This window comes from Colletotrichum gloeosporioides (genome assembly GCF_011800055.1).
Source record: "Colletotrichum gloeosporioides strain Lc1 chromosome Unknown consensus_99, whole genome shotgun sequence".
NCBI classification, from domain to species: Eukaryota; Fungi; Ascomycota; class Sordariomycetes; order Glomerellales; family Glomerellaceae; genus Colletotrichum; species Colletotrichum gloeosporioides.
The window spans coordinates 51,321-62,986 of NW_025544744.1; the positions used below are offsets into that span (position 1 = coordinate 51,321).

The 11,666-nt window shown below is 49.3% G+C and overlaps 1 protein-coding gene across 1 annotated transcript; it reads right to left on the reverse strand.

Moving 5' to 3' along the window:
• Positions 1-5,649: 5,649 nt before the first annotated feature.
• Positions 5,650-8,388, reverse strand: GCG54_00015260 (ATPase family AAA domain-containing protein 3A-like; the record flags this gene model as incomplete). The annotated part of the gene is made up of 4 exons (XM_045415072.1): positions 5,650-6,287; positions 6,368-6,638; positions 6,678-8,138; positions 8,212-8,388. The coding sequence occupies 4 exons, from the start codon at positions 8,386-8,388 to the stop codon at positions 5,650-5,652; spliced, it is 2,547 nt and encodes an 848-aa protein (XP_045257441.1).
• Positions 8,389-11,666: the final 3,278 nt, after the last annotated feature.

Genomic DNA, 11,666 nt, shown 5'->3' on the forward strand with positions numbered 1-11,666 from the left:
ACTGGCCATCGCGGTTCACGACCTTGATGGCAAGATCTAGGTGCCCGTGGGGTTGATTCACGATATGGTCGGTGTCCAGGAACTGCCCGTCTGTCGTCTGCCAGCCGAATGGCACCTGAGAGTCAGACACCAAATATGACGCGCCAGCTTTTCCTTTCCGTTCAGTCCTGGCCCCGTAGACTCAATCGCAGGTTTTCCATGCTACTACTTTCTTCGTCGCCAGCTCTGTGAAGAATCATCGGCTTGAGAGTTCAAATGTAGCAAGTATCTGGGATCAGGCATGCCCTTGATGGTGTTGACATGTCACACATGTCTGCTCGAATGGTTCGCCAGAAAAGACCACTCCTTCGGCTTATTGCTGTGATGCTCAGGATTCGTGACGCAAGAGCAGACGCCTTCGTGGGTTCTGAACCCTTCGGCTCCAATGCCCTCGCCACCCAGGAAGGAAGACGACACCGCATTCAACACATGGACGTCTGGTGAGTCAACTGAGGGGGTCCTGAAGATATGCCACAGCACGGAAGCTTAGCGGGCGAACGATTGCGCCGATTTCGTCTATCCAAAAACGAATGCCAACCTTCGTGGACTTGGTTACCGAATCTGCCAAGGTTGGTTTCAGAATGGATGATCATCCGGATTCGCCCCTACCTTGGCGGTGGCAGGAACTGAGCTTGATGGTGAACCTGTCCATGTTGTAGGAAACTTAGCGTCATGTGGAGTTGGTCTTGCGGATGTGAAGGCGGTGTGACAGTGTCTTGAGTTGGTCTTTCCCACGGATTGTTTGGCCTCGAACGACAGACCAGCCAGGTCTTGGAGGTGCGTGAGCGAATGAAATGCGCTCAAACACCATGGCTCAATAATTTGGCAAGATGACATTGCGACTTCAGGGCGCCACAGTGTCTCCAGGAGCTTTCGGTCTTCTTGCCTCTTGATTTGGACATGAATGGGGGCAGCGAGGGAGCGGCGCCTTTCCAGCAACCGGAAATCACTTCGATCATCAAATAACGCAGCGCCGAGCAGTTTTTCAAATGATAGCCCAACTGGGTACTGACGGGTTGGGAACCGTTACTGAATGTTGACGATAGTCGGCCAGATCTGACTCTGCGCTGAGAAGTCTTGACAGCACGGACGTGCTTGAGGGGCTATACCCTGCGCAGATTTGGGTTCGTCTCATGCTCTGCTGGCGATCTGGGTCTTCACCCGAAGCATTGCCTTGCGAGTGCATGGCTTCGTTTACACGGGGCTCGGTTGTCCGCCATGATCCCATTCATTATCAGTAGCCGTAGTCCAGAGCTCGATGCCAAAAGATGTGTCAGCTTCACTCCTTGCAAGCGACAATTTGGAGGGGCACGCGGGTCTTTCTTGGCGAGATTGAGACTTTGCGTTTTGACGCGTGGATCCTGAGCCTGAGTGAAGACGGCGGAACTGACGGTTTTTTAGCAACTCTTTGAGATCGAGGAAGAAAGTGAAGGTTAACAGACTTAAGTAGTTCATGGCACGAAGAGCGTTTAAAGCAGCGTGGGCGATGGCTGTTTTGGCGATGACAAACCCAGGGCGGTGGCATTGGCATTGGGTGGAAGATGCTTGGGATTGAAAGAGTTGGTGGTGTCCCTGACATCGCCACCTGGCTCTTGTGTTTTGTAATGAGCAATGATGCCCCCTTCTTTGATGGTATTCCCACGAACATGTGAAACTATTTACCCAATCTTCCTCTGCCTGAGTAGGTACGAGTCAAGAGCAAACAATTGATGATGCCGCGTGGCTGCATTCAATCCACCATTTCCAAGATACCATTCCTCAAGCGAGCAACTTCACTAGCGGCTTGCGCAGCAGGCTTGCTCAGGACGAAATGAGTCTGGGTCTCCCCTTTGCATGCTTCTGTGAACCTCTTGGCTGGGTGTCGATGCTCTTGGTTGGAGCCAGCGAGATCGGTGTGAGGCTTCTGGCTCTTGTGCCACTCGGAGGTCCTGCACGATGCATGTAGACGCTTTGTCCATATCTAAAAATGAATACAGAAACCACTCGCTCACAAAAGCTGTCTTTTCGATTCTTAAACGCCACTGAAGCGAGGCTATGGAAGAAAAAGCCTTATCCCTAAGCTTCTACTTCCTAAGCAGAGGCCTAAGACCAATGTGAATGTCGACGCAAATTTGACATCATTTGATATCAGCAAGCCTCAAGACCTGGTTGCGTCGAAGTGCTTCCTGGGTGGAGCTGGATACATATGCGAAGAAGCACAGTGAGAAAGCATCCTGAGGTTTCTGTGGAGGTAGCTCTGAAGGAATTTCAGTCTTCAGGCGTTGCAACGCAAGCAAGAACGTTTCCACTCACACAGAGGATGCAGCTAAGGTGTCAACTTCAGACAACAGTCTACGCCCCGCCAAATCTCTACTTGTAACTGCTTTCCAGCACGGTCTCAAGGGGAAGCGTCACGCCCAAGCTCCTGCTGCGGCGGCTGCAGGAAGCCAACACAAGTTTTCCAGTCGAAGGAGGGAGAGAGAAGTCCGGCGGTCTTTCGCCGAAGAATCTTCTCAACAACCGCTGGACGGCTTCCCTAATTAGTATTGAGGGGATGAAATCTGCCTCCGGCAACTCGGCGGGGTGCCCAAACCATCACCAACACAAGACGGCGACGATGGCAACGCAATCGGCCATTTCCCATGGCCTAACCAATCCGGGATTATCATCGCCCACATCACGTCGTGATCTATCATCCCCAGCGGCAATCCCACGACCTGTTGTCTCGTCAACCCATTTTCATCACAGCCATCAACAATACAAGGCATCGATTACTGGTCAACAGATATCTCAAAGGGAACAATGACATGTGAGACAGAGAAGGGGCATCTATGTTTCTTCGAGCGCATGTGGTCGAGTTTCATCGCATGGCGAGTCATTTGTCGATATTCACCTTCTGTTGCAGATGTTGAGTCGAAGATGATGCCTCGTTGCCACTTGGCTGCTCATCTTCGAAAGGCTCGAGCACCGACAGCTTCGAATGCAACAGAAACAGCATCAAATCAACGGAGAGTGCCATATTCTCGCTTTTCGCCGCCATACATCTGGCGTTGCGATGTTGGATCTTGGCGTTTCTTCCAACCAGAAACTTCTCCAGCAACGTCCTCACCCACTTGAAGTTCCGGACCTGTTAGCCACTAAGCACTTGTCTAGAATTATCAAGGAATCAAAGAAAAAACAGGTTTCTGCTACTATAGCTGACAGGAATGACCTGGTCCCGGTTGAGGTCGGGACTTCAGTTGACCTTAGTATGCGTGGCATAGTCGCACATGACAAGCCCTGACCAGACCAAGTTCTCCCCTTAAACACGCAATGTCCACTTGGGTCTGCGCTTCCTTGACGTCGCTGCAGTGAACTTCCTCTGATTTCAAGCGTCTATGAAGCGATGGGGGCTTGCACTGCTCGCTGTAGGGTCTGGTAACAGAACCAAAGGCGAGTCACCGTGCTCCACACAGAGGTGGCCTTTCCAAAAGATCACAAGAAACAGAGTCGGTCTTCCCTGCTCGTCAATTAACGTCATACAACCTCGGTGGTGCTGACAGTCCCAACTTTTCCTGAACCACTACTGCAAAGTCCTCGTTTACGAGGGTCGAGAGCGTATATTATAAACGAGCCAGCCTGATCAGCGCGGAATAAACAGAAGAGGCGTCCGCGACGCTCCCGCTGATGATGAAATGCACGGCTGCAAGGTCCTCGTCTACGGCATACCGCTCTTATGGCAGCTCGAATCATCATATCCAGTTGATGCGAACGGAGATTCACCGACAGCTTGTGTGACATCTGTCACCAATATTCCAATCATGAACACAGCTGCTTTCGTCCAAAGGCACTAGCTGGTGGAATGGACCCGCAGAAACCATTCGGCATTGTGATGCTACCCAATTGGTGCAGCTGATTCTACAAGATCGTGCTGATCATCTGTGTAAAATGAACTCATTGTATGGGAGGCAAGGAGCACTGGTGGAAGTTGGTGAACTTCAAGCGGACTGGACCATCGTAAATACCACCTCGGTGCAGAACGAGTCGACGACCGAGTGGATGACGGTGATGTTATCCAACAGCCACGGGTACACACAGCCCATGTCACAAAATCATGGCATACTTCAGGTCGAGCCGCATGTTCTCGGAGTCGCGGCTGGCATAGAAACATGCAAATCCAAGAAAGATCCCGGGATGAAAACATGCGGTCCTGGAACCACCTTGTGAGGCGTTGCAGAGCGAGTGCCATCGCATCTTCTTGTCAAAGGCTGGCTCATCTGTCGAGGTAGACATGATGCAGGGGTTGATGACTGGGGCTATTCGCGGCAACTTCGCTGGCGCTCTACCGAGTTCTCAAGCTTCCGACGAGGCCCAACTCTTGCCATTTCCAGACCGCATCTTCAAGTTGTATTTGAAAGCAAGGCTTGCCGCTGACTCCCGTAAGCTTATCTTCGTGAGAATAGTGGCGAGATGTTCTTGGTTCAGGAGAGATATCAGGAGGGGGAATTCCGTCTGTGGAAACGCAAGTCAACTCGAGGAAGAAAACCTAACATAATCGTCAAAGAATTGGCTTCCAATGCAATCCCAGAGGTGAGAACCCAGACGATTACACTCCCATGAGATGGAGTCTTACCCCGCGGGAGAGTTCATGGCGACGAGTTTCCCCTGACGCTACTGCATGTGAAGGAGTCGAACTCCCAATCGAAATGCGGCGGCATGCGCATGAATTGCCGCTGATAGGGTCTCCAATTGGGAGCCTTCAATCTCTCGATTTCAATGGCTATTTGTGAGATGCGAATCTTTTGAGATGTCGACAACAATGGTTGTCATCCGGTCCGGCCTCTCTGGAGTGCAGTTGAGGAACCGAAGAGCAGGTGACGCGAAAACGCATAGACGGCACGCACAGATGCCTCCTTTCCTGTGTGTTGAGGATCGAATGTTCGCAGCGCCTCATGAAGGTCATCACTGACACGCTGCTAACAAGATCAGGGTGCGCGATTGAACATTATGTGGATAAGGATGAGAATCTATGGCATAATGTCATGGAGCTCTGCCGCAAGACTCTGCCGAAGAAGATACTGCCACTTTCCACCTGATCTGTCTCTTGGAAAAACGGGCCATTAATGCCGGAAAGTAAGTCTTGATTTAAGCTCCGGTCACTACATCAAATCAATCATCACCCATTCAGCGGGCATATTCCCTTCCCCGCGTTGGCTGCCAAGCAGAATGGCAAGCGGGAAAGGCATCTCACAGCAGCTTCAGCAACTGTTCGACGACACATGAGGACCGACACATGCATCACAAACCTGCCGCAACTGACTCAACGAACCAGGCCTTGGCTAGAACCGATGCACCAATCCCCCCTGGTCCTTCGCCTTTCCGCAACTATACAAACTAAACTTAGATGCACCTTCAGGCTTGGCTAAAAATGCTACCATGTTGCTCAGGTGCAGCCAGATCACCCGCCGCCGTAAGGTGGCATGAGACTTTTTTATTAGCCGCCTTTGTACTGATTATACCTGCCAAACACGTATACAATCAACGCTGGCAGGCAGCAGAATTTGTTGATGAAAGACGTATGAACAAAGTTTGTCGCTATGAAGGAAGACAGAGAAGTGGAGGACGATAGCGAGGGGCGGCTATTCCCAAATTCTATTTCCTCCCGGCCTCAGCTCTCCGGCGTGCCTCGTCAACAACGGTCTTGATACTGTCATGGAATCTCCAAGTGCTCTTCGCCATTCTAGATATGTGTTTCAAGTCCAGTTCTCCACCATCCTGCTGAGCCAGGCTCGCGGCCGAAAACAAAATGTTCCTGATTTGCCGCCCATTAAGCCCCTCAGTCCAATCTCTAGCCTCTTCTTCGTCCTTGAACCAGCTTTGAATCTTTTCCTTGTCCTTCACCTGGTCAGGCTTGAGCTGGCCAATGAAGTTGTCAAAGATCTCCTGTTTCTGGTCGCGTTGTAGATCATCATATTTGATGCCCAAATTTACGCGGCTTTGTACGGCAATATCAAACTGGGTGATACGATTCGTCGTAAGTATTAAGATGCCCTCATAATATTCGAGGACCCTGAGCAAGACCGACACTAAAGCGTTGCGGTTGAGATCTGATGTATGACTGCTCCGCGACTCGAGGAACACGTCGGCTTCGTCAAACAGCAATACAGCCCGCCAATTAGCTGCCAGTTCGAAGAGAGCTTCGAGATTCTGCTCCACTTCCGCTGGTTTGAGACCAATATCGGAAACACCGACAGAAAATAGCGGCTTGCCGGCGAGCTGGGCGACACTTTCTAAAGAGAAAAAGAAGCAGAGTGCTTAGCCGAAGGATTCCTGTGCCTGATTATGCTGACAAAATCGATGGCGGACTTACCTGCCGTAAGAGTTTTCCCAACACCTGGTGGCCCGTGAAGTAAAATCACTAGCCCCTTTCCTTTACCTTTGATGATGTCAGTCATCAATGGCTTCGAATTAGCCCCACTGGAGTGACACCGCACTAGGTCCTTGATTAGCGACTTTTGTGTTGGAAGAAGCTGTAGCTTCTCAAACGCCTGCGAGCTACGCAATTCCTTGATGTCCTTGAGGTAGCTTTCCCATTCTTTGGTGGCTTCGCTGGAGCTTGTCTTTTGTTTTCCTACATTTAACTCCAACCAAGTTCTTCAATCCAGATGATAGCCAAGTACCCTTGGAGGACAAATCTTGAACTGGAGATCTTCGAAATGGGTTTGCGTCTTCACGCCATCGTATGCCATCTTCTGGCTGTCTCTGAGAGCTGCGTTCGTAACGCAAGCTGGGCATCGACACTCATTATCTCTGCGAGGAAAGTCTGCCGAACCCATAGGTGCGTAAGTGCCTGACCATGGCGAGTACTGAAGGTAAGCTTCGAAGTCCACCATCACACGGCCTTGGATACGTCGTTTTTTGGGCGCTCTTCGCTCTTTGCTCCTCTGGCTGCTTATACCAAATATCATGCGCCACAAGATGTCGCCACTATCGTCGGCCTGATTCTGAAAGCCAGTACCGTGAGAGACTACAAATCCGTCGTAATCGAACATCTGTGATCCCTGCTGCTTCACGCATAGTTCCGCAAACCTCTTACCGCGTTCTAGCAATGCCTCTTCCATTGCTTCTCGTGAAGCTTCATCAGATCTTGACGCGTCTTCCGGTTTGTGGAACTTGAATGGATGGCAATGAAGTGTACTGATAACCTTGCTTCCCGTATACTGTTCGAATCGAAATTGCACTGGCACTCTCTTGAAACAAGCCCCGTCCCAGTCGTAGGCCCAAGCAACAATTGACCATGACACATCTGACGTGTCTTTTCCAGGTCTCTCGTCTACGTCGCGCGTGTCGTTGGAGTCCTTGACGATGAAAAGCTGGGGTTCGTTCATGAACAGTGTTGAGAAAACGATCTCCCCAGGTGGAAAGATGGTCCACAGATGCTCAAACTGAATAGACCCAGTGTTGTTCTGCGCCTCGACTGATTGAAAGTACTTGGCCAACTCTGGTATCGTCTTGACGAGCTTTAGCATCAATTTCAGCTGTGCACGTGCGTTCTCAAGGTTGCTGGCTTTTCCCAGATACTCCAGCGCTCGTGCTTTTTGCTCCTCGGACCCGGCCATCGTGACGTCTGTACGAGGTCCCAGCTTTTGAATACGAATCTTCATTTCCTCCGTCCGAAGCGAATCCTCGATTGCCAAGTCATTAAGTCTGTCCCAGTTGTGTATCAGAGGCTCGCAAGGGCTGACGAAGACGACAGGATCCTTTGTTTTGTCCCAGGAAGAAGGCGAATCAGGCGGGGGAAGGTGCAAATTGGGATATGCCTCGAGAGCTACACTCAACAAGGCCTTCAGCTCTGGTGCTTGGACGCTTATCTCAGTTTCGAAATATCTACCATTCTCTTCCACGATTCTGGAATATTTCAGCTGCTCGGGCGACCCTTGGCTTTCGCTTCCAGTCTCGATGGATTCCAGCCCCAGCTTGACCAATTCGGAACGCTCTAAGGCGCACTCTGCCGAGCCATTGATAGGTTCCAGTGGACGCTGGACGAAGAGACACCTTGGCGTCTGGGGACCGTTGAGTGGATTGGTTTCAGCCGATGTGGTTTCGTTCTCTTTCAACTCGATATCTCTCTCAGATGTACCCTGGCATGGGTGGTAAGCACAAGCACTTCAGTGAGTTTACCGAGATAATAGCTTTGTTTCTTTCATGACTTACTGGCTGGGAATTCATACTCTTTCCAGCAAGCGGCACAAGGTCAGAAGTGGCCTTCTCTTCATTAGTCTCACCAACCCTAGACTCCAAGTCCTTGATCCTCAATTCGAGCAGCGCTATGTACCTGCGCTCGAGGGTGGAAATGGTGTCGCTGGAGAAATGCTGCATTCCTGTCGCCATAATATCAAACTGCAGGGCAAAATGAACTCGTAGAATGATTATGTTTGGGTCTCGTTACTAGAAGTCAATGAAACAATAAATGACCATCATTTTCTCCGAGTTGGAGAATTCGAGCTACATTTACTGACTGAACACAAAAGATTCTAAAATGCTGAGGCTGCCCGTTCCCACCTGTCAGCTTCTGTGTAGTAAATACTACATAAATAAATCAATAATTGCATATAGCTGAACCTGAAAAAGGTAAGCCGCTATACAAAACAAATGCACATTTATTATAATTTTCAACTTTCTGACCACCCATACATGCATAGGCGCAGATAAATTGCTACTTATTTTTATAATAGTGAAGGCTGAGACTGCTCTTTTCCACCTATCAGCTTCTATGTAGTTATCACTGCATGAATGAATCAATAGTCGTATATAGCTGAACCTGAAAAAGGTAAGCCGCTATATAAAACAAATGTATATTTATTGTAATTTTCAACTTTCTGACCACCCATACATGCATAGCCACAGATCAATTGCCGCCATTTTTTTACAATAGCCTCAATCAACAGTGAGGCCACCATTGAGACGTCTACCCTCATCAAATCATTCTGAACCCCTCTTTCAGCTGATGGCAACTTGTGATCCCAACTGGTTGATTGTCTAATATAAATAGATCTTACTACATATTATGATGCCCTTTCTGCACGATACATGCAGATACAACTTAGAGACACAGCGTTCTGTACGCTAAGAACCTCTCGCTGGTGTGTATTGGTGTTCGTGGAGGCATGATAGGGTCTGAAAATCCCATGCATGCTTTCATAAATGCACGGCTTCAATCGTAATATTCCTGGGGTATTGGCTACACTGCTACCTTTCCGTTATAACCGTGTCTACAAATCCCGGGGGCTTTCTTGAAAACCACCGATAGGCATGTCCCATGCACGTATAAACGGAAACATCCTTCCTCTGCCGGGAAATCTTCAGCTACACCACAAACCTCTTCTCACGATCGTCATTTCCAACATGGAGCCACCAGCCTCGTCTTCACATGGGGTTAGATACACTAGTGAAGAGATAGAAGGATTCTGGACCAGAACCGGGAATGAGCTTCAGCGGTAAGGATCTGCATCAGCATTGACCCTCTTATCTAAATTTTATTGATTGTGACAATCTCTTAATCTACTTCCTCATCCAATAGCTCTGTGATGAAGAAGGCCGCATCTACTTCTTTAGACTCTATTGAGTTGCTCTGGCAACGGATTCGCAAGAAGGTCCTTGAAGGTGGTTGGCGATTCACCTTCTCTAAAGCGAAACCAGACGACGTATCTGCTCTGTATGTCTCAGATCTCGACGCGCTAGACAGACTCATTAATGAGCGGATCAAAACCGCGTCTTCGCTGGAGACATCTCATCGTTCTGATCCAAGAATCAGCAAACGAGCTGGCAGAAGGCTGTGCGAATTTCTGGTGGGGTTTCGTGGCTACTGTCAAGCTTACTCAGGTGTGGTGCAGCTCATGGGGGGCCTCGACCAGAGCTTCGTGACGGGTGCTCTTCAAGCTCTAGGGCTATTCATGGTGGTAAGTAAGAACTGAAAGCTTTCATGAGCAAGGAGTGTCTTTAAAGACATGAAGACCATTTACTTGATCGGGCTATAGACTAGAAGTATCCCTGATAACATGCTCGCAGGTTGCCGCGAACAAGGTCGAAACAGAGATTGCGCTTTATAGCACAATTCAGACATTAAAGTCTGAGTATTCGCGGATACAAAAGCTAGTCGGCATCTATAGCAACAGCAGTGTGTTAAAGGAGTGCGTTGCTACTGTGTACCGTCTTGGTATTGAGTTCATGCAAGAGGCAACCGTCTATTACTCTCGGACTTCCTCCATGAGGATCTGGCACGCAGTAGTCCGACCTCCCCAACTTGACTTGGAAAGGAAAATATCGGATCTACGAAGCGCAGTTGAAGAACTTGTCAAAGAGCGTGACATGGAGGCACACTTGCGGCTGGACAGAGTAGAGAGCAAAATAGATGCTGGGCTTGAGCGTAGGTGCTGCACTTCTACCGGCCTGGCCTTACCATGTGAACTAATTGATTCCGTAATAGAAACCAAGAACGAAAGGACAAACACTAGGCTTGATAAGACGCGCTCCTTTCTCGGCTTTCCTACGAATAATGTGTCCACCCAGCTACAAGACTTCGTCTCCTCACTAGATGAAGAGTTCTCACACCTCAAGAGAATACCCCCCTTTCGAGCCGAAGATTTGACTTCCCAGGATGCATTCAACATTTGGTTGGAGGAAACAGCACAGATCAAAAGATCAAAATTCCTACTTGTTCATGGGCAAACAACAGCCCCCTGGGACACGGCTCTGTCATGGACATCCCAGGCGAGCGTCGAAGCAGTACGATTGTTAGAGGACAAGCAAACTATCGTGGCGTGGCATTTCTGTGAGCCAGACAACAAGCACGAAGTTAACATCGGAGGTGTTCGTCGCCCTATTCCCGCCGCCGCTCTGGTCCTTCTCTCTCTTGGCTACCGATTACTAGAGTTGACACCTGTCGGTCGAGAGGCGCTAGGCAGCCCAAACACTCCAGACTTTGAGCTTCAGCTCCAACAAATTCTAAGTACCGCTCAAAGCAGCCGAGAAAAGATTGACGCCCGCAGCACCGGGATAGGAAATGTGACCCTAAAGGATTGTTCGACAGCTGCTATGGATTTTCTTAGAGCGTCTATTGCATTACTTGTGCAGCACAGACGAGCTGTGTTCTCTGGATCCGAGCAGTGTGTGGTCTATTTCGTTGTAGATCGATTTGACATCCTTCCACAATACGACACAATGCTACTGCAGCCGTTGATGGCTTTAGTACAGAAACCGGGGACTGGGGTAGTGGTGAAAGTTCTAGTAGCTGGAGAACGTGAACTGCCAGACAATCAAGGGAGTTCAATGATTGCAGATTTTGTGAAGGACCATCGAGGAAGCTCCGTATGGGAAGAAATGGAGTTGGACCAGGGTACCTGAGGACTAATTTGATTCAATCAACGGGAAAGCATGCATGTGTATACTGCTTTTTCTTTTTCCTCCTTCCCCTCGCTGAGATTACCAAGAATAATAACAGAGAAGATAATCAGAAATCATACGATTCTTTATTACGGGTCCATAACTCGGAGAGTTTCATGGCATTCATGATGGCTATGCGCTCATGTGTTTATGTATTCAAGGCCTGAGGGCTCATAACCTGCGTCAAGTGGCTCGATTAATCCAGTTACCCACCCATAGCTCAGCCT